General features: G+C 43.5%; 1 protein-coding gene across 3 annotated transcripts in view; it reads left to right on the forward strand.

Moving 5' to 3' along the window:
- Window positions 1–2,457: 2,457 nt before the first annotated feature.
- LOC141728485 (uncharacterized) overlaps window positions 2,458–23,714 on the forward strand; it is a 30,173-nt gene continuing 8,916 nt past the window's right edge. Inside the window, exons 1-2 of one of the 3 annotated variants that reach the window (XR_012579450.1) lie at window positions 2,458–2,696; window positions 4,456–13,157. Coding sequence is in view for 1 of the 3 variants with exons in the window: in XM_074537018.1 (XP_074393119.1) it covers window positions 13,182–13,383 (202 nt within the window). In the remaining 2 variants the exon portion in view is untranslated. The other 2 variants (XM_074537018.1, XR_012579451.1) reach the window with 2 other exon arrangements.

Here is a 23,714-nt window from a genome sequence, read left to right on the forward strand (position 1 = left end):
TGACCAGGAAGGAGTGGGAATTCTGGGATGCTGTGGTCAAACCAATGAATGTTCTGAGTTTGATACTGACACCTGGTGTAGCCAGTGGGGTTTGGACACACCTCCGAGAATACACAGGGGTTAAAAAGCAGGGCTCTGCCCCTGGCAGGCTCTCTTGGGACGTCGCGGCGAAGAGGTCAGATCTCCCCCCCGTCCAGCTGCTGCTGCTGGGCGGGGGAGGGGCAGCCACGTGGTAGGCCCTGGGCCTGGACAGAGATGGGAGGTGAGGAGGCTCTCGAGGATGGAAGGGTGGAAGACCCCAGGGAGTCAGCCCTCGGGCAGCCATTTTACCCCCCCCCCCCCCCCCCCCCCCCAGGAGAGAGAGAGAGCCGGCGACACCGAATGTGATAGCAGCCGGCCCAGGAGGAGAAGGGGGGGGAGAAGAGTGCCTGGCCGGAGCGGCAGCGTGTGTGGGAGTGCCGCAGCTCCGGGACAGAGACTGAAAGTTTTAACCCCTTTCTTTCATGATTGGGGCCTTGCAAAAAATGCTAATCCTCCTCGAAGCTGAATAAGAAGGGAGATAAGAGATGAGATGAGACAAGGACCTGGCCCGAAGAACGTGGAGATGATTGAATGGGGAGAGATGATTTGGAGTGGCCTTTTGGCTGGACTTTTCTTGTGGCCATGGACTCAGTTGTTCCTGTGACACAGAGACTGCACTTAGGGGGAAGCAGTGGCTCAGAACCAGGAGGGTTCATCGTGAGGACCCCCCGGCCCCAGGGGGTTGGAAAAATATGGGGGGGGACAGATGTCCCAAACCAGAGACTGTGCCTTTTTGGAGTGAGACAAGGCATCCTTGAAAGACAACCCTAAAAGCAGCTCTGGTCCATGTACAGTGGTGAGAGCACTGGGCATGGAAGGAAGATGTCACAAGCGGCAAAAGGACTTTTTCCGGGCGGTGCCGAAGTGACAGGGAAGCACACGAGGTTTCAGTGTGTTTCCAGGGGAAGCCTATGGAACAAGAAGGACTCCTTTCCTCTTCATGAACTGAAGTTTGAGTATACTAAAGTGTGGTGTCAGGCTGGGCAGTTGGTGTTTTGGGAGAATGTATCGGATTGGGAAAGTCAGGTAGTGGGGAGGAGGAAAGTGGTTTTTGTAAGGTTTTCAATTTTTTTTTTCTTTTCCTTATAGTTTTTCCCTATTTTCCTGTAGTTTAGGTAATAAAGTGTTCTTTATGTTTAAGCTAAAGCCTGTTTTGCTTATTCCTGGTCACATCTCACAGCAGACACCAGGGTGAGGGCATTTTCATGGGGGGCACTGGCTCTGTGCCAGGCTCAAACCATGACATTTTTTGGCTCAAACCATGACAGTTGGCTTTGGATTTTACTCAGAGACACACTTGGTTTCTCTTCTCTTTTAGTGGGTGCTTGGACCTGTGGAATGTTTTTGGAAATGAACTAGCTTTTTAATTGAAGTGTCTTAGTAGGAGATAGATCCTTCCAAAAACCTGCCAATTTCTTTGGTGGTCTAAGTAGGAAAAATTGGATGCTGCATTAATTTAAAAATTAAGTGTTATTCATTCCAGCTACAGTCTCAAATTTAAGCTCAATTATCAGCACTTTCCTTTGCCATTGCTGTTCTCTGTTAACAAAGTGATTACCATCACTGCAGCATCTTTATTCTGCTCTTGGTATTCAGTGATCATTACTTTCTGTGCATTTGCAGTGGACAGAATCCTGCTCCTTCATGTCTCCTCTTTGGAATATTGTGGTGGATTTACCGTTGCTATTTGTCATTGACAATTTGGTATTTCAGCATGGCAGGCAGAATGGTTCCAAGATTTTATTGAATTCTAATTGAACAGAATAATGCTTAATGGTGGTTTCATTTGAAACTACCCAGAGCATGAAAACACAATCTTGGTGTCAGGATGAGTCATGAAAAGATGGTGTCACCTAATTTCTAACATAAAAAAGGCCTTGTGGTACTTCTGATATGGTGTCAAAAGTGCAGGGCTTCATCAGCTTCCTTCTCCTCCTCATATTTTTGAAGTCTGAGAGTAGCATTGTAGAAGGGGCAGGAGATGAAAGGCATGCCCATGCTCCCCAGACTAGGTGGAGATTAAGCAAATCCATGCCAGAAAGATGTCCATCCATGTTTTGTGGTGGAATCTGTGTCCGCCCAGGCACTCCAGGGCCGACTGCTGACCATGTCGCTGGCAGAGTGGTAGAACAAGCTCTTGTTCAGGGCCCTGTGGAATATGGGTTATTTATGGTCAAAAGGAGACAGATACTGGTTTGTCTGAGAGTACAGTTCAGGGGCATGAATGTTAGAGCCAAGGGCTCAGCACCTCCCTTTTGGTGTGATACACAGACTGATGTAATACTTTGGGGCAGGAATGACAAAGCCTCCACATTGCCAAGGGAACCGCTTTACCAACTGGTAGTGGTGAGGAGGAAAACCCTCCCTTTTCTCTGCAGGTGGTCACAGTTGTCAGGCAATTATACTCCCATGTTTCTTGTCTTTAAAAGTGCAGCCACACGTTCTTGTGTAAAAAATCCTTTTTTTCAGTAGTAGGATTGATGAGTAGGATTTGAGAAAATCCTGTTAAAGCTCAAAACACTAAAGTGTGGAAACCTTCCTATGGATGTCCATCAGGATGATGTGCTTGGAGACCTGCTGAATAAGGTACAGCTCAGGGGTCCCACCTGAGTCAGGTAAGATTATCCATGCTCTCCTTTTTGTCATATTAGCTGTATTAAAAGGCATTTTAGGTAATAATTTACAAAGTTTGAATGCCTTGCTTACTGGAATCACAATGAATTAGCACCTCCTTGTTCAAAACAGTGGTGGTATTTTCCCCAGAATATTTAGAAATACTGTGGACAAATTAGAGGCAATAGGAGAATGTGGCATGGCTGGAGCTGTGTGGGAATAGGTATCCCTCAATTCCTGAATTGAAAGCTCCTGAGAAATAAAATGCATGGTAAGTCCCAGCCTTTTCTAAGGGACCTATTTATAAATTGTTTCAATTTGGTAGAGACCAAAATTGGCAGGGAATGGCCCTTTTGAAATCAGACCCCATTAATTGTGATCTTAAAAAAAACCCAGGGGCTATGGCACAGTGCCACAAAATTAGCTCAGGAGGAATGAGCTGTTCAGCCCAAAGTCACATCTCTCAGCATTGGGAATGTCATGGTTTAACTCCAGCTGGCAAAAAAGCCCCATGCAGACACTCACTCACTGCCTGTTTCCTTCCAGATGGATGGGGAGAAGAATCAGGAAGAAAATTTAAAAAAACCCTAGTGGGTTTTTTTAAGAACAGTTTAATAATGGAAGCAAATTTAAATATAATAACAACAACAAGAAGAATAGATAACTAAATACCAAGAAATTCAGCTACTCACCACTTGCTGACCAAAGTCCATCCAGTCATTGAGCAGTGGTCAGCCCCTCTCATCCAACTGCCCCCAGTTTATGTACTGGACATGAAGCTCTGTGGTATGGAATATCCCTTTGGCCAGTTCTGGTCAGCTGTCCTGGCTGTGCTCCCTCACTTGAGCTGCTCCTCACTGGCTGAGCAGGAGACACTGAGAAGTCCTTGACTTAGTGCAAGCAATGCTCAGCAACAACCAAAACAGTGTGTTATCAACATTATTCTCATCCCAATCCAAAACAGAGCCGTGTACCAGGTGCTAAGATGAAAACGAGCTCTATCCCAGCCAAAATCAGGATAATGGATGAATCAGCCAGAATACAATCTCCAGAATTTTTTAGGAAGAAATTTAGCTGTTCAGAGGTCATTTGTATCTCCCCTCCCCTCCCCTTGCCTTGGAAAAAGTCATCCCATGGCATATAATGCCCAAAGGCCAGGATAGTGGATCTTATGCTGTTTGTGAACCAGAGCATAACTGAACTGCTGTGAGAGACCCTTTGGGGGTGTTTCTGTCCACATGACTGCAGAAGGAGGCAAGAGAGATCACCCCTTCCAGACTGGGAGTTAGCTCCCAGGCCATGAGATGCAGTAGCATGGCCTGCTCTTTCCCACTATTCTGAGAAAACTTGTATTTAAATGAGCTTGGAATTTTAAGACCAAAATTCTCCCAGAAGAAATACTTAATCAGAGCCCAACTGGCTTTTTAAAATGAAATTCTTTATTAACTGATTTGTTGTCATTAGTCATCAGGAAATGCACTTGTACAGACACTAGATTAAAAAAATTACAGTTTCCCAGTACCCTAATTTAGGTAATTTTGCTGTAGGGAGTTTACTTGGAAGAGAAAAGGATGACTGACTCATATATTTGCTATATGAGTATATTTGATTTATTAGGATATTTGTACTATTCAGGAGGTTTTTTTCTCACTTCTCCCGCAAATGCAATCTGAAATCATGTCATATTCTTTTCTATCTAATAGCTGATCCATTACTTTACTCCACTGGAGATCTTTACCATTTTACTATTTTCTTTTGCAGCTTGTGGAGCCAGCTGCATCTCCATGATCTGTAGCCCCTGTTGAACCTGAGACAGCCTTTAAAGAAAGATAATGAGGAAAGGTCACCCACTTCCTAGTACTCCACGGACTCACGGCAGTGCTCTTTCTGCCAGGGCAAATTGATTTTTTTTTAGCTTTCTGCATTGGTTTCTTGGGCAAAGGAACATTTTTTGCTTGTGTTTTGTTCTGTTTGACTGATTAAGAGGTTATTTGCTAACACCCACAGAAAACTAGCACGTGTAAATTTGTTTTAGCCCACACAGTGAGAAAGATACCAACATGATGGTGTGAAAGTCTACCTTTAGGATACAAGGAACTGCTTGTGTCCCCTGCTAAGAAAGGGCAATTCCAAAACATGCTCTGAAACTCAACCAACCAGTGCTACTCAGAAGACTTTGTTGTCTTCAGGGTGTGCATTTTTTTACAGTAAGATGCAGCATCCTCCAACCACTGTACACTTGACTAAAGAGATTTAAGTCAGGAAATTTAACACCAGGCAGATGGAAGTGTGCCAAGTCTGCTCTCTGGAATGGAAGCACCTCCTCAGTTGTATTTCTATCAGCCATAGGAAAGTCTGTAGGTACAGCTGGCAAGGCAGCAGGAGATGACAAGAAAATATCGAGAACCCTCAGCTCTACCAATAACAGGTCTTAAAACCAGAGCCACTCAGAGATGATAAACCTCTCTAGAACTCACACTGGCAGACAAAAGAGTCATTGTTAAGATGGGTGGGGTAGAGGGAGGTGGAAAGGGGCTCTTGTGTTTGAAGCACTCATAATGTCTGCTGTGGTTAAATTTATATTATGAAGTGATGTGTTTAAAACCACATTGAAGCTCTCACTGTCTGTCAATGTCAGCTTCACACAGTGCCTATCCACAGGAAGAGACAAGATCTGTCTTAAAAAAAATGTTATGTGTTTTAGAATTTAGAGAAGATTCATTTCTACTCTTTTCCAGTAAATATCAAGCAATGGATTTCAGGAGTTACTCAGATGTTTTATATGTGACCAACTCCAAACCTTTGAATTTTCTGTAAGTTTTTGCAAGATGTCAATACTGGATCAAAGATTTAAATCTATTTCCTAAAGGTCAAATTTTATTTTCTATGTCATAATACCACTTAATTCCTGATAGATTATTTCAGGAACTGTACATAAATGACAGAAAAATTCTAAACTTCCATTGTATATTAAACACAAATTTCCAGACCTTCTTTAGGATCTCTCTCTCCTTCTCTGGGATGGACCTGAGTTTTTGTCTAGCAAACCACCCTTGCTAAAACATTTGCTTTGAGAAGTGTGCTTTGAAAATGTAGATTTTATTTAGATTCCATTGTCTGCAAGCTCAAGAAAATGTCAAGTACTTAGTTTCTAAGCAGCTTCTTATGGTCTCTGGTCTGATGTCTACAATGATAAGCAAATGTGAAATCATATACATGTGCTGGATTTAGGAATGGTATTAAAATAGGTAGATAGGTAGGTAACAAAAGTCTCTGGTGCAAGAATTGTGATGCTTGAAAATTGATAGTTAGTCTCAAGATAGATATAAAAACCCCATTATTAAATCTTGAAGGAAGCTCAGTAATACAAAATTTCTTGATGTTTTTGTAATCTGGCATGTAATTTTGCTGTGAGACAAAAATTCCTCCCAAATCAATTCCAAAGTCTGCACAACAAGGAAGGGGAATTTTAGAAAAATCTGCTACTCTGTGTCTTGATTATGTTACTCTTGTGTCTTGACCAGTATCTGGTCAAGGGCATGGAAAAGAGACTCAGATGGCCATGCTGTTATTTCTGCTGTTAGTATTAGAATTTAAAGGTTGCAAAAATTATATTTTCAACAGTCTCTGAGTTCTCATATGTAAGCATATGTAAAGTTTGGGACTGGAATTAAAAGAAGTCTTTTCTGTTGACTTAGCTATTTACTCAGTGGGTAATTGTGGTTAACTTACACACTTCACTTCTTTCTCACTTAGAAATGCAAGGATCATTCCAGTGGTGGTAATATTTAAAACTGAGAGGTTTACATGTTTAGGGTTTAGAGAGCAAATGAGCCTGACCAGTTTGCATTGGGAAGGCAGCAACAATAACATGGAACCTTAAGTAATTGCATTATAAGTCAGTGGCTAGTGGAGGAAAATAAGGGAGGTCTGAGGAACCCTTGGTCTGGTGTGAGTGCAGATGGTTACTGGTTGACTTCCATTACCCACAGGACACAAGAGATGATCTGGGGAGTAGTGACTTAAGTGAAACAAAGTCAAATTTTGCAATGCCTAGGAGAGACCAACATTCAAATGAAGTTTTTGGATTGGAATATCTCAGTTTTGGATCTGGAGTGTCACAGAGGGAGGTATAAATTGTTGGATGATATCCTGAATCAGACCAACACTGATCAACACAGGAATCTGTGAGTAAATCTTAGCTTGGTGTCCTGGTTCAGAGCAAATACGGAAGAGAATCCCCAGAGGAGCTCCTCTAGGAAAGCAGATCCAATTGGCCCCTCCCCTCAACTGGTCCAGGAGAAAATATCTCCTTTGGGAAAAGTAGAAAAAAACTGTTTATTAAACAATAAAACCTAAACAATATCAAACAATAAAACAACTTGCCGCTCCAAAAGAGATGACAAACTGAGAAAGTCCCTCCCCGGGTTGCAGTTCAGCTCACTCAGTCTCTGATCAGTCCCTCCAGTGCTGGAAATGTCGCAGGCCAGGCCCAGCCCGGTGGACCACAGCTGCAGCTGCCGGTGCTCCCCTGGATGTTCAGTCCAGAGCAGTTTCAAGAGGTCCAAAGAAAAGGGAAAAAACCACAGTCCAGGGAACTTCTTTGCCTCAGCTAGCTAACACTAACTAAAAGCAAAGGAGAGCTCTGTCCTGCTGTCTGTCCATCCGCAGACAACACAGTCAGGAGCAGGAACGTGGAGGAGCGAGTGCAATGTCTGAAAACAAACTGCCGCTTCTTCTCTGCCCACTTCACTCTCTGTAATAAGGCTTAAAGGTGCAAAACTTATTATTCAACATAAACAGAACAAGATGATTGGGGATAAAAGCATCATATAGTCAACCCAGGACACTTGGCAATTCCTGGATCGTATACCAGAAGCAAGCATTGAAATTGATTTAACATTTATTTTCTAATAGTTTGGCACCATAGCAGGTGGTGAAGGGTCTGGAGGGGAAGCTACGTGAGGAGCAGCTGAGACCACTTGATCTCTTCAGCCTGGAGGAGACTGAGGGAAGACCTCATTGCAGTTACAACTTCCTGTGAGGGGAAGGCACTGATCTCTGTGTCCAGTGACAAGGCCCTAGAGAATAGCCTGAAGTTGTGTTAGGAGGAGTTTAAATAGGATATCAGGAGTTTCACTCAAGAGGTTGGTTGGACACTGCAACAGGTTCCCCAGGGAAGTGGTTACAGCACCAAGACTGACAGAGTTCAAGGAGCATTTGGACAGCACTCTCAGGCACAGGGTTGGATTGTTGGGACTGAGGTGCAGAGCCAGGATCTGGGATTTTGAAAATCCCTGTGGATCCTTTCCAACTCAGGAAATTGATTGTATGATTCTAAATATTTCAGATATTTTTCCCTCTAAAATTATTTTGCCTGGGATAATAACACAGCATTCTGTCCTTGAGATTGAGTTCAGTTCCCACAATATGCAGAAGTAACTGCTTTTTCTTTTGAAAGACTGTGGAAGGAAGTTTGCATAAGCTGTTTTCTTTAAGTTCTTCATGGCCCTTCAAAGCTGCAAATGATATTTTTCTATTGAAATAGCTCTTGAAAGAAATTTCTTAAGGGAACTATGAGTGACTTCTGCAATGAGCCTAAAATGAGCTGTGAAGCAATGACAGGATACTTTTAGAGGAAACATTGTTCAACCCCTGGTAGCATGATAAGTTGATGAGATTCTCTGACGTAAATGCCAATGATTTGACAACGTAATTCTAGAACAATTATTGGAGAAGACAGCAACGACATGAATAAAAAGTCAGGGCTGAAAATGTGACACAAGGACATATGGCTCTAGAAGAATATGGTTCAACTGTATTGTCCACACATAAGATAATCTTCCCCCAAAGCCCTCCAAACCTCTGATTATTCTTTTTAAAAGCTTCACATGAAACTTTTAAAAATACCATAGAAATTAAATTAGTCGTTTGCAAAAGAGCTGTAGGAATTTGGCTGACAGGAGAGCTACAGGTGTCCCCAGGAGAACACTGAGCAAACAGGAGCTAGTGACTTGGGCCAAATTCTGTTCTGAATTTTACACTTGTCTGAGTTTAAGAGACAATTTAAATGAGGACATTGGAATGAGTGTCATCTCTTCTACAGGATTCTAATAATCCCTTTCCACCAATAGGAAAGGAATACCAACAAATGAAAATGAAAAAAACCCCAATGCTCCAATGCTTTATTAAGAAACAGAATGCTCACAAGCCATGGGAAAAAAAAAAAGGCAAATAACTGTTAGATATTAAGCTGTCAGACCTTACCCCACGCGTGAACACTTGGGAAAAAGACCCAAAAGGCCAGACAAATACCCGCTCACAGCACATGGTACAAGATGGGGCCTTTCTCTCAAGGAAAGGAAAAAAACCTTTGTAGATGTAAAAAAAAAGGTGTAAAAAAAAAAGATGTAAGGCCAGTGTTGATCTCCTCCCCATGGCAGGGCTCTACAGAAACAGCTGGGCTGAAGACCCAGTGTGTTTTCTTGGCCCAGCTTGCAGGGCTTTGGACCAGAGAGGTGCCGCTTTGCTCCTGCCTGCGCAGAGTCCCAAATCTCCTACACAGCAGTTGCTCTGTTCACCTCAGGGCCGTTTAAGGCTCGTCACTGCAGCCTCTGTGCACCAAGGCAAGGAAAAGCTTGGGCCAAAAAAAAAACTTCAGTCAAGCAAAACACACGTTGCCCAGAGACATGAAATACCTGGGGCAGTGATGCTTCAAAATGCACTCCTTGGCCCCACACACACTGGTCCCTGGCCTTAAAGATACAATAACCATTTTTTGGGCACAAATCAGATGGTCGTGGAATACACTATCCAAGAATACACAGAATCATGGAATACACTCACTCCAGGAGAACACTTCATATTAATTTACTCACTGTAAGAAAAATGCCTTTCCAAAATGTGTTGCTGTGCTTTCACATTTCAGACTGTGAGAAATTATACTCCCTTTCAAAAAATTTAAAAGGTTTATTAAAACCTCATCAAAAATACAATAGAAGACTGAATAGAGAAAATATTATGGCGCTGGGAACAAAGGATTTTCCCACCAGGTGCTCATGTCCACAATGGATATTTCACCTTTTAACTCTTTGGCCCCTCCTAAAGTTCTGTCCATCGACTCCTTCTTTGCTGTCCAGTGGTGGTGATCACTTCCTGACATCTTGATTGGAGGTCAGGTGTTGCCAGTAATGAGCTGACCCTCCCAAATGCCCTAGCTTCCCCAGCCATCCCATGAGAACAATGCAAAAGGGGGAAACATAACTATAAATTTATAAAACTTCTTTTAGCATATACATAATATTTGCCCTTTAATTGTGAGAGTAAACTACTTCATTACTCATTTATCGCAAGATCTAAATTCTTTGTTGGGCTTTCTTTTCTTTTGGGGAAAGAGTATTGACAGCAAATTATTTTTATTTAGGGGGGAGAAAAAAAAGCAAACTATGCATTTCAAAGTTTCATCTTATGCTTTTTATCAGGCAAAGAACTTAAGCTAAAAATGTTTTCAGCAGCCATTCAGTCAATTAAAAAACCCAAAAGCAGAATGGCAGCTATTGTAATTGTGAGGAAAATCCACAAACACCAGAAGTATATGTCTAAAAAGGAGACAGAGGAGTCCTTCATTCGAATAAAGCGAGAGTCCACCAGGGCACATGCCCACAGACTTTTCTCTCTCAGGGTTTGGGAGGGTGCAGCCTCCTTTTATCCTAAAGTCCCAAACCACCTATCACATATCCCCCCTGAACCTACTGTTTTATCCCGAAGTCTAGCCTTGTGCAGACCACCTTATCTCTTTCAGGAGCCCAGATGTCTGGACTCTCTAACAAACCTGCTGCCCAAAGTCAGCAGAGACATTAAGACCCATTTCAAAGATGCAACAGCCATACCTTCACACATCAATGTATTTGTAAAGACTTTAGCACACATCTGTCCTCTGGACTGCCAAACAAGCAAAATTATAGGTGACTGTAAAAGGCTTCATTGGAGCCAGGCAGCCAAAAAATCTGAATACATGGAAGAAATTCAGTCATCTGCTTTTGTTGGGAGCAGGTAGACAGAAAGTTGTTTAACCATCACTAATATTAAAGGGTGATTTGTTAGTAGGTGTATTGCACAGGACATGAGTGTGGACAATTGAAAAGTTTGTGTATGATGGAAATGGGACAGACCACAAATCAGCCTGAAGACCTGGAACCCCATTGAGGCAGATGACCTGCAACAGAAGTTTTCTTCAATTAAAATTTCTGGTGACTTTGAAATTTGCATCATAAAAGACTCTATGGCCTTCTACAGTGCCCATAGCTTTCTCACAGGAATAGTGTCTGATGGGCCTAGATGTAATGACTGGATGGTCCAATGCCAAGCTGCTGATTGTAGCTTTTAGTCATGCGGGTTTCTGCCAAGCTCCAAATTGTCAGACAAACTGGGGTACCTAACAACATTTGCCTCTTCTCCATGAGTTATTCCAAGATTTAGAAATATCTAGAGAACAAAAGTTTCTGGATCTGCCACTCCACTTGCAGTGCCCTATCCAGCTGGTTTGTGGGTGTGTGTTAAAACAGCTGGATCCCATTTGTCTTGGCATACTCACTGCTGCTGGCAGGAATGGTGAACACTTCGCTGGCAGAGAACAGCAGTGTTCTGTCCTCAGCTGCTACTGCTATTCCTTGAGTAAAATTAAGAGAGTAGAAGCATAGGGAGAACTAGCCTGTAGAGTAGTATTTGCAGAATTAATTTGCAATATAAGTCAGGAAATTTTTAGGATTTTTCCACACTTTGAGGGAAGACTAAGCAAATCCTTGTAATGTTAAAGCCAGTTACAATCCTTTCCAAAGGCAAAGGGATTCTTACAGTGCCTATGCGTGCACTCCATAAAATTACAATAATACAGTATTTAACCCCTTATCATTATTTTGGTCTTTTAAAATTCTTTACTTCTCTCCAACTTAAATTACCTTCAGATTCTGACATCAATATGCTTTGACTCTGAACACGCAGCAGTGATTAGGAATGCTGTAGGAGGGCCTGGCTGATTGAAATAGTTGGTATAGAGATATGGAAATAAGGAGAGCATTCACTGTGCTGAAGATCTGACCTTCCTTTGCCTATTTCATCAAGAAGGGTTAAAATTCTCTTAGCTACTAAAAGAGGTTAGGGTATGCATAAATGCCAGCTCAGAAAGCTTCATGAAGGTCAAAGCAAATGAGGCGTCTTGGGTTACAATGTAACTAAAAGTACATATTCTACTGCCATCTATATGAGCTAGGGACCAGTATTCTTTACCTTCTGTATGACTCAGCCCTGATAACTCCCTCTGGACAAGCAGCAGCCAACCTGGGAGGACCATCTCTGCTAATGGGCCATCAAGGCTTCCCACATTTTCTCATAAAATTGAATCATCCCATTGTGAGATGCCCTGCCCTGGGAGAGGAAGCAAACATTCCTACCTGTATATAATCTGGGGCTTGGGACACCACAATACCACCACGGAATTCCCAGAGCAGAAGAGCTCTCAATAACCGCCACTGCACCTCCAGAAAAGGACCAGACCGTTCTCCAGAATCACCGCTTCAACAGGACCACATCCATCATTCCAACAGGACTGCTGCCACCACTGTGACCAACAGGGTGTTGGACCATACTTTGATTTTGTTAGTATAAGCCACTGTTTCTGTTGCCTTTATTGTAATTTTCCTATTAAATTGTAGTTCTGACTTGGCATCTTTCACAATATATTTGTGCAGAGTTAATTCCTCCTGCTGGTTTGCCATCAAACCAGTTCATGAGGATAAACAGAAAAAAAAGATTTGTGCTCTTTTGATAACATGATTATTTTCATGAAGTGTTTTCCATACTGCTTAGACATCTAGCTGGCCTGTGATGGCCATGTGTCCTGATTGTGACTGTGGTGTTCTTACTGGCATCTGGCTGTGCAGCTGTGTCTTTTCCTCCTGGCTGAAAAGCTTGCTGCTCTCATCCCTGCCTCAGCTTCATCAGTAAACTTGTGCCGCAGTTCACTTCAGGCTACACTTGGATCCTTGTAAAGATAAATCTTGAAAGAGAATATGGCTGTTCTTAACACACTGTCAGACAGTAAGAGCTCTGTTATGTTGACTGACTTGATGCTAAGGAGTTCTAGATGGCTGTTCCAGGTGCCTTTACCTCTATTTGCACTTAGACACTGCTCATTTTCTGGCCTGGGAGTAGAATTTGAGTATATATTCCCCTCACTTTTAAGAGAAATGCCACTGGAAGGGAAAGCTCCATGAAATTGTTTTGAGCTTGGCATTTATTCCCATAGCCCAGCCTAATTAGTCACTCAGCAGAGATGTGGGTGGCAGTACCACCGATTTTTTGAGATCCAGTCTGTTACAAGAACAGACATTGCCACAGTACCTGGACAGATCTGATGGCCTTGGTCACCTCTGTGACCATTTGCATTAAATTATGGATATTTTTTGTTGCAGTTGTCCTTTCACCAAAGTATGAGCTGGTTAAGACTGTGCCATGAACACACAACTGGCAGAGAAAGTGTGCAGGAGAAATTTTGCATTGAGAAATTGTGGAAAAATTGCCCCAGCAAGTCTTTTGAAAGCAATGTCAATCTTCTCTACTTTGAAAACAGCAGGACTTCTTATCAGGGAAGTGTCCATTATGTCAGAAAAGCTACTACAAAAAGGAAGCCAGGTATGTGGGTTATGTGTTTCCATATAGTTTCAGTTCTTTCAAATAGGCTGTAATTTGTTGGAGTCTGGCTGAAAGCGCAGTTCCAAATCATGTTCCTTTAGCGTCTTCTGTCAGAAGGAAAGAAGCAGGGGCAGAACCTCCTTGGGAAGAGAAGCCTTTCTGGAGATCCCAGCTGTGCAGAGACCATGTGTTCTCCCACATGCTTTCCCAGGATCAGCACTTGCTCTCTCTCATCTCTCCTGGGGGTTTGTGCTCACAAGATCCCTGTGAGGAAGTTCTGGGTCCTTTGGCTGTGTGAAATGAGGCATTATGCGGAATGTTTGATTGTGCTATTGTTTTTCACTGTGAATCTAAGAAACTTAACCTTCATCCCTGTGTGGTGCCTATGCTGGTCTTCATAAAAAGCCTCAGTCATCTTCCTTAACAAAAATATGTAATTTGCTGCCAGGTAATCACACCTCTTGTTATATAATGAGGATGACACTGCTTTAATCTGTGAAAAAGCCACTTTGGAAAGCACATGTCAATGGATGAACTCACAGAATTTCTAATTCTCTGAAATCTCCTTTATAACCTATTTTAAATCTGATTTAGTGGATTTTTTGTGAAAGGCACATTTCAGTTTCCAAGGGTCTGGTGCTGTGATTTCATTGCCTGTCTGTTCATTCTGCATCCACACGAGTGCTCTCAGGGAATGTTCATGTAATCAGTACAGCCATTTCATGCAGGATGGATCTTGGAGGATCTTGTGAGTTTCGTTACATGTAAAATAAACTACTCAGCCTCTGACTTTGGCTTTCCATTCAGTAATGCACTGTGTATACTAAACGTGCCACTGCTTTGAGTTTAGTCAAGCACCAGTAATACCTCTGGTAACATTAAAGTAGGATAATTAGTCTAAAATTCTGTGTTTACTCCTGCTGTAAAAAAAGCAGTGTCTCATCTCCTGATAGTCTGATCTCTATATTTGTTATCTCTCAACTGTTTGCAAAAGTGTATGTCAAGTTTTTTCAAAACTTAATCAGAGGAAACACTTTTCTTTCTATTTATTTTTAGAGATACATCTGTTTAGTGTCTTAGAACAGCTGCCCTCATAAATTACTAGATAGTTAATCAAAGCTGAGGCAAACGTTTCAAATCCAGATGGTTTTGGCAGCAAATGCTAGTGGGTCATTAAATGCTCTTACCCTGGGTTTCATACGCCTGAAAGCAGTCCTCTTTGATCGTGGAGGAAACAGTTTTCAAGTCTGCATTTACCATGTGTTTATCATTACTCTTGCTTAGACATTTGAGCTCTCACGGATTTGCAGTGCCCAGCTATTTGCAGCATACAAGGTGGAGAAAGAGGGATAAATCTTCCAGTGGTGTAAAACTGTGTTGATTTGTTCAGTTTGCAAAGTCAAATCTGCCCACTCTTACCAAAACATATGGTTTTTATTCCTGCTAGTTTTTTTTGTAGGGGATTCCTGGAAATATGAACAGTGGAATAGGGCTCTGGTTTTCCCTTGAGGTTCAGGATTTTTCACTAAAATGTGGTATCTTTTTATTAGAGATGTGTCACTTAATGCAACAAAATCTATTAAATAGAATAAAACTTCAGCTTTTTAGCAAGGAGAATATGGGCTGGGTTTCATCATGCAATAATTTCTAGCCTTTGGGCGTGGTGAGGCTTAGCTTGGTTACCTTTTACCTAGGCTTTTGAAGGTGCTAGGTTAACATGGTTGCTGTGCAGAAATATTCTCCATCATCTGCCGGGGGAAAAACCCAACAGTGGGACAATCTTCCTTGGTTTCCCATGTTTTTATAGCTTTGCCTTGCTGTATTGCTAAAATTTCGTACTGATCTTGTTCCTGAACAGCTCAATGCATAGCCTGGAAGCTAGACATAACAGCACAAATCCTTTCTGGCTTTTCTGCATCTGTGATAAAAAATGTCATGTTCAGCTGGTAATGCTTCAAATTATTAGAGTGAGAAGCTGTAAAAGAGATCCTTGGTAATGCATTTGTGTGAATTTAATGACTATGAGTTGATTAACCTTGATCCAAAAGAGGTGACAACCTTGTCTTGATTTATAACAAGCAGTTATGTTACCTGTTGTGGTGTGTTGCAATGTCCTGTTTTAAACTTCCGAGTCCCTTCCCAGGTGTGCCTATGCCTCTCTCCCTGCCCCCTCGCCCCCTTGCTGAGTGTGCCCTGTCAATCAGGCTAACATACCAGCAAGGCGTCGTGTGATTCGTCGATTTCAAAGGATGCTTCTCAGGCCTGGGGGTCATTGGCCTGTCTAAGTGTCATCCTCCCTTGAGACCCTGCCCCCTTCACCTGGTTGGTAACTCACCTGTCCCCTCCCCTTCCCCTGTCCCCGAGCTTATAAAGTTAATGAGACCATGCGGCCGGTATTCTGTTAGCAGCAGTGGCCCAGTGCAGACCTCTGTACTCATGGAATAAACATCTGGCTACCTTCTAGCAGAATCCATTCCCTTTCTCTCCACCATCGCCAGAAGCTCTCTCCTGAGGAGAACGGAGTCCTGTCTTGTGCCCCGCTGCACTCTGCCGCCAGCCAAGGTATCTCTGGGGTAAAACACCGCAGTGCTGCCTGTGGCCCAGGGCGAAGGTCAGAACTGGCCTAGGCACCATCTAACTGGTTATATTGGGATACTTATTCCAATATATTGGCATCCCTGTGGGTGGCTCGACTCTGCAGCCCGAAAACGGACTCGCAGTTCCTCAGAGAAGCTTCTGCCAGCTGTGCATCCAGCTGAAAGGAGCCTGGCTTCAAGACTCCCAGCTAGAGACTTTGGGAATACTCCCAGAAAAAGTTTCGTGGACTATTCGGCGCCTTTGGAAAGCCCTGCTTCATTGTGGTGAGCAGATTTTCCAGAGGAAGAAAAGGGGAGCCTCTCTTGCACCCAGAGAGAGGTCCTTTTCCGGTGGAGACCTGCCTGCCTGTACCCAGCCTACAGCTTCCATTTCACGTGAGTATCTCTGCTTTCGGGAGAGCAGAAGCTCAAAAACAGACTCTGCTGCGAGTTCTGTTCCTTTTTTGCCTTTGCATTTTGGCTGCGCAGCCCCACAGACAAGAATTCATAGCGTTCTAGCTTTATTTTCTGCGTGTGTTTCACTGTCTTTTAAAATTTGCGCCGGAGCAGCCCCGGCTCAGTAGCGTGCTCAGACACGTGTTAGGAGATTCTCTTTCTCTTTCTCTTTGCGGGGGAGGGGGGGGGCTCTCTTTCCACGTGGCCGGGGGATCTCTCTCGGTGCGGGGTCGGCAGTGCTCTCTGCACACGCGGCGGCGGGGGGGGCGTCCCGGTTTCAGTTGCCACGTGGAGTGGCTGCTGCCCCTGCTCCGCGGGGGAGCTGCATTCCACCGCGGGGGAGGCTTTGTTTCTGCCTCAGCTCGGCAGGGCGTGCCGGCTCGGCAGGGCATGCCCTGCTGCCGCTGCCCGGGAATTTTAAAAGCAGTATATACAGCTGCATTGTGAAGCTTTTGTCTGCTTGTTATCGCTTTCTATCTGTGGTTTTTTTAGAAATTGGTAGCTGATTTTAGCTTTGTTTTTGGTCAGGCGGGATTAAATACTTTGCTTTTTAACATGGGTTCCAAACTTAGCATTGTACAAAGGGGAGTGTATTATGATATTGTTAGCATTTTAATCAAGAGTAATGTGAAATTCTCTAAAGGAAAATTGAAACAGTTTATAAGATGGCTTTTTCTGCAGTTCCCAAACATTTCCCCTGAAGAAATCCACAATATTCAATTCTGGGATAAAGTTGGGAATGAATTGATAACCTTAGGACAATCTGGCAAATTACCCTCAGCTAAATTTGTGTTCTGGAGTTTACAAATTCAAACAGCATTGCTCAAACAAAAGGAAATGGAGAAAAAGCCAAATGTAAAGCCATGTGCCTCTGCTCTCCCTGTTCCTCCCTCTCCCTCTAAAACCCCTAAACCTCTTTCCCCAAAACTTGGTATTTTAAAGAAAGCACACTCTTTGGGAAGTCGGCTCCCACAGTGTGCAAGAATACCTGAGTTGTTTTGTTCACAAAGCCCTGGCTAGGCTGCGTGTCTTTCCCAATCCCCTCCTCTAAAATCCCGAGCACGTGTTAGCTTTCCGGAGAGCAGTGATGTCCAAAATGGCCCCCAGTCCCTAGGGGGTGCACAAGATGGTGGGTGCCACGTGGCATCTTCCCAAACCTGGTCTTCTTCTTCCCAAAATCCTCTTAAGCATCCCAAAATTCCTGCCCCATCCCCCTCTCCTCCTGTTCCTCATGACACCTTCCCCCCTCCCCCCGCCTTTCCTGCAGTACCCTCAGCTCCGCCCCTCTACTCCTCCCAGGGAGCGGCTGCTGACGTGATGTCACCAGGTGACCCCGCCCCCTGTTCCCACGGTATCCCCGCCCCCTGCCGGCTCCCTTTCCCCGTCCCCTCCCCGGGTTCCCATGGTGGGGACACACCCACTGCCTGTTCCCAAACCTGTAGCTGTGATCCCAATGCTTCTGATTCAAGGGATACAGAGCAGGGGACAGCAGACCCAATGCACAGTGCCATGTTGTCGCTAGCTCCTGTTACGTTTCAGCCTGCAGCTCAAGCTGGAGCAGCCCCAACTGCTAATTGGAGTTCTTTTGGACGACAATTGATTAAAGAGATCTGTAAATCTCATAAAGAATATGGTCCACACAGTCCATATTTCTGTGGCCTTTTAAATTCTGAATTAAGTAGGACTATTGTGGTTCCACATGATTTGAAACAACTGTTTTCATGTCTCATGACATCCACGGAATTCAAATTATGGGAATCAGCATTGAAACAACTGCTAAAAGATGCTCTCCCAAGCTTACAGGCTGATCCAAACACAGCAAAAGACAACAATGGTAACCCTATCACTATTGATCACCTCTGTGGTGAGGGTCAATGGTCTTCTCCCTCAGTCCAAGCTGCTGCAATTCCTGCAGAAACACTTGAGAAAGTAAAGGAAGCAGCTGAAAAGGCATTCTTTTCCCTCCAACCTGAGGAGCCTTTTGAGCCCTATAGTAAAATCAAACAACTACCATCAGAGCCTTTTTTGAAATTTGTAGAAAGGCTAACTAGAGCCATTGAAATACAAGTTAAAAAGGAAAATGCTAGGGAAGCAATTTTAGAAGAAATAGCATTTACAAATGCAAATGAACAGTGTCGAGCGGCAATCCTGAGCCTTCCTATGGAACCTTCCCCTACACTAAAAGATATACTTCTAGTCTGTAACAGGAAAGTGCCTCTGATGAGTGTGGCTGAAGACACCAGACCAAGGCTGCTGCCAAGACCACCCCAGCGTGTTGCTGTTGCCAGCCCTGCACCTTTCCCCTCAGCACAGCAGTACCCTGGGCAGCAGCGGAGACCAGCAATGGTTGAGCCCACTAAACCATGCCTGCTTTGTAATAAGCTAGGACACTGGAGTAACCAGTGCCCCCTGAAAAGGGAATTTGATGAATTTAAAAATAGCAGGGGAGGAGAACTGCAAGCCCTCCCTGGGGGTCAACAACAAAAAAACGAAGAATAAAGCGCCAGCCTGCCAGGCGTGCAGACATAAAAGGAACAGGCCTTTTCTTTCATGGGCATCCCCAAGGAGCTGAAAACTGATAATGGGCCTGCTTATAAATCCAAGGAATTCGGGAGCTTCCTGCAGCAATGGGGAGTAGAGCACAAAACTGGCATCCCCTACTCCCCTACAGGTCAAGCCATTGTAGAAAGAACTCACCGTGATATTAAAAGGGTCCTGGACCAGCAACAACAGATTCTGAAGGTAGAACCTCCCCACATCCGGTTATCCAGGGCACTATTCACAATCAATTTTCTGAATTGTTCTTTTGACAGCCTGAACCCACCCATCCTACGCCACTTTGGGGGGAACAGTCACAGGTTGATGAAAGAAAAACCTCCACTTTTAGTAAAGGACCCTGAGACTTGGAAAATGGTGGGACCTTACAAATTGGTTACTTGGGGACGTGGATACGCCTGTGTATCCACCCCCTCTGGTTTAAGGTGGGTTCCTTCCAAATGGGTAAAGCCCTATGTTCCCAAAGTCTCAGAGAAATCTGCAGAAGCACCCCAGGTTGCTCATGCTGCCTGGAGAAGAAAACGCCGTGCACGTTCTCTGGAGGAAATTCCATTTAAGCCTCCTATCTGGAATAGTTTGTAATATATGTTTGTCTCAAGTTTTTGTACCAGTTTAGATCCCACTGTTCGTGTGTAGCCTCGAGACGTCATGAGACCGAGCCTGCTTCTCGTCCTACTCGTGATCATCCCACCTGCAATCTCCTACATAGTACCGCAGCCCAAACCACATATGGACTACCTCGATAAAGGTTCTCAGACATGAACAGAGAAACTGACAACGAGCTGAATGGACAAAAGTCCAATGGCTGGGGACTCTCGGGCTGGTTGGGATCTATTCTGAAAACTGTAATTTTAGTGCTGTTTATTTTAGTTGTAGTTATTGTAGTTTTTAGCATTGTGTTTGGAGTAATCAGACGCATGGTTCTCAAGTTAATCTCAAGCTCATCTCCCCCTCCTGAGGTCTACCATTTGGAAGCCCTCAGTGCTCCAGTGGATGACCTGGAAGCCTCAGTAGAATCATTCTGCACCATAAACACAGTCCTCTTCTTTTTAAACAAAACTAGGGGGAGATGTTGTGGTGTGTTGCAATGTCCTGTTTTAAACTTCCGAGTCCCTTCCCAGGTGTGCCTATGCCTCTCTCCCTGCCCCCTCGCCCCCTTGCTGAGTGTGCCCTGTCAATCAGGCTAACATACCAGCAAGGCGTCGTGTGATTCGTCGATTTCAAAGGATGCTTCTCAGGCCTGGGGGTCATTGGCCTGTCTAAGTGTCATCCTCCCTTGAGACCCTGCCCCCTTCACCTGGTTGGTAACTCACCTGTCCCCTCCCCTTCCCCTGTCCCCGAGCTTATAAAGTTAATGAGACCATGCGGCCGGTATTCTGTTAGCAGCAGTGGCCCAGTGCAGACCTCTGTACTCATGGAATAAACATCTGGCTACCTTCTAGCAGAATCCATTCCCTTTCTCTCCACCATCGCCAGAAGCTCTCTCCTGAGGAGAACGGAGTCCTGTCTTGTGCCCCGCTGCACTCTGCCGCCAGCCAAGGTATCTCTGGGGTAAAACACCGCAGTGCTGCCTGTGGCCCAGCAGCGAAGGTCAGAACTGGCCTAGGCACCATCTAACTGGTTATATTGGGATACTTATTCCAATAGTTACCAAAGAGATAATTTGCTTTGAACATTCTCCTTTATAGTGTAAACATCAAGTAGCCTCCAAAACAGATAGCTGGCTCCATTTAAGTCTCAGTATTTATCTCACACGGGAATATCTGATACAGGTGTTCGATAACTGCTCACAGTCTATCTTCCTCAATAAAAGGAAGCTCTATAGATTCAGCAAGAAGTTATATATATTCAGGGCAATTATGTTGTGTTAGCACTATTGTGACCTGGCTCTGAAGGAATCTTACTTGGAAATTCTAACTCTTTGATTATGCGAAATACTGTAGCTACACAAGCAGTATAGAGGGAATATATTTGTTAGTAATAAATACTCATGAAAGAGTGTAGGAATGTCCTTCCTCTTACGGAGTGACAAAACTATCCTTTGTCCCCTTAGAAAGGAAATAAGCCCAGAAGTTTCTCTCCTCAATTAGGTGAGAAAGGCATCTCACAGGCCTGGGGGACTTAATCTCAAACTTAAGGATAGCTAACTGGACAGGAGCCAAAAAGTCCCACCTGGGCAATTTACTAGAAAAAGAAGAGAACAAAGAAACTAATGGTTTTTGTGAGGTGTTTTACCAGGGACAGGAGGGCCTCTTGCACATGGATTGGTTTTTCTCTGTAAAGAGTTTGTTATTTTGCCTTTTATTAAAACTTTTTTGTTTCCAATACTGCAACAGAAGCCATCCTACTGATTTTATGCCTCCAAAGGTAGCTGAACTCTCTTGGGTGTGAAATAGACCTCCAAGAGCATATGAGACCTGGCTCGAGGAGGCTCCTATTTCAAAAGAGAGCATTGAAACCAGACATAAGCACTAGAGAGCATATCTGTTAACACTGAGCTTTGCAAGTGTCACAAGGCACCTGACAGTACTAGTGCTGTATGGCAGCTTATATGCTTAGTGACCTCTAGTTATAAGTGGATTTATGATTTTAGAGAGTAAAACAATTGGACTAAATGGGCTATGCTTTGAAACAAAACATTATTGCCTGTCTTGCTATATCTTTACAATTGGAAACTGCTAATGGCTTCCATGTCCTCATGCCCTTTTCTTTAATTCTGCATGTTGAGAGGAATAGCAATAATGTGGGAATATCTTGGGCTCCTGGATAAGAGATGAGAAGCTGTTATTAATCTCTCTGTGTTTTCAAAGCTCTCATTTGTTGAAGTTCAGTGAAAGACCAATTGCTTTAAAATGGCAGGAAACAATTAGAAATAAAATCTTTATTAAAAGAAATAACTGGTGATAAATTATTTCAGTGTTCTGTTCTTACACCCTAAACTTATAATACAGATGTTATAGCCTTGCTCAAATTGAAAGGACAAAGCAGCATGTTTGGAGTTTAGCTTTGTGTGTTGTTCCATATTACCTGAAAATAAAATCAAAGATCTTCACTTCAGACAAGCTCTCATTGAAATTTCCGTCTCTTCTGCATAGCAGATTCCTTGGCGAGAGGAGTTTGACGTTGCTGATTAGGTTTGAAACTTGGCTTTCCACTGCCAAATAGATACAGTAGGGCTGAAATTCTGTGCCTACATTGTCACTCCTACAGGATGTAGGGAGGAGCAGTGTCCTGGATTGTCAAGCAAATTGTATTCTATTTGCCCTCTGTATGGCAGTTGTCTTCTGTTAAGTAGACAGTTTTCCTTATCTCTTCCACAACCACTCTCCCTCCGGAGAGACATCTGCTGATAACAGGCTATTGAATGTCACTGCATGGCTGATAAGAAATATAGCATCCCATTGTGAGATGCTCCGCAGACAGGGGAGAGTCAAGCATTCTACCTGAGATTCTGGAACACCAGCATGGCTTTCCCCACTGGATTTTCCCAGAGGAACAGCTACCTCTTCCACTGGATCTTCAGAGGAAGACTACACCTTTCTACAGGATCACTGCTCTAGCAGAACCGCACCAGGAGGACTGCAGCCACAATTCCAATTGGACTGCTACCAACACCCTGACAAACAGGGTGTCAGATTGTATTCTGACTCTGTCAGTGTTGTTTTAGTGTACTGCATTGTTTATTTTATCTTTTTATTTTCTTCCCTAGTAAAGAAGTCTTATTTCTGCTCCCATATGTTTTGCCTGAGAGTCCCTTAATTTAAAATTTATAGCAATTTGGAGGGAGGAGGTTTACATTTTCCATTTTAGGGGAGGCTCCTGTCTTCCTTAGCAGACATCTGTCTTTTGAAACCAAGACAAGCAGGAACGGAACAGCTGGGAAGCTGGATTGTGATTTTGCCCCCAAATTTTAAGGATCGGCATGTGAGAGGCTTACATTTGTGAGTCTGTTGATGAAAGGTCATTAAAGAGAAGTGCATCCCTCAGTTTCCTGCATGACTACAGGAGAGTCCCAGTAACACCTGTTTCTAACTCCTAAATTCTCTTATCCAGTCTCTCAGAAGCCATCTGGCAGGAAGACAAAGGATTCACCAGCTTCATCTCAATACTGGCCATAGCTGAGCTACTTTTTAACTGGCTCTGAAATAAGGTCTTTGTACCTAAGTTCCTCTTATCTGTACGCCAACACATCTTCCTATGGATGGCTGGCCAGTAGTTGTATTTTAATAGCTTAGTATTCATGATCTTACTGGTTATTTTTTTTTATTACTTGTGAATCTAAATATTACCAAGTTTTGTGCTCTTCTCTATTTGCCTCACAGTTGGCACCATATCTACCAAAGAAGTAGTCTTTGGTGGAAATGCAGCACTGCATCTCTGCACTGCTGCAGAGATGTAGTGCAGAAAATTGAATTAACTTCACCACTTCTCCTTCTGCAGCCTCGTTGCTAAAGACCTCCCAGGCAGGGGTTGAATTCAGTGGTGAGAAGTGACAGCTCAGGGTGATGCCTTAAGATTTTTGTCTTTTTTTCTTTTATATATTCTCTGTATTCTTCACACATATATTTGTAGCTTTGTAGGCTATTACTGCACCCATAACTAGTTTTCCTACTACTTTTCCCTACCCTGATATGCAGAAAGACAAAACATTCCAAAGCCTCTATCCTTGTCTTGGTTCTCCCTAGGAACCAAGGTGAAAAACCAGCTTTTTGAGATACATTTTCATCAAGAATGCTTAGGTCT

This window comes from Zonotrichia albicollis, chromosome 3 (genome assembly GCF_047830755.1).
Source record: "Zonotrichia albicollis isolate bZonAlb1 chromosome 3, bZonAlb1.hap1, whole genome shotgun sequence".
NCBI lineage: Eukaryota > Metazoa > Chordata > Aves > Passeriformes > Passerellidae > Zonotrichia > Zonotrichia albicollis.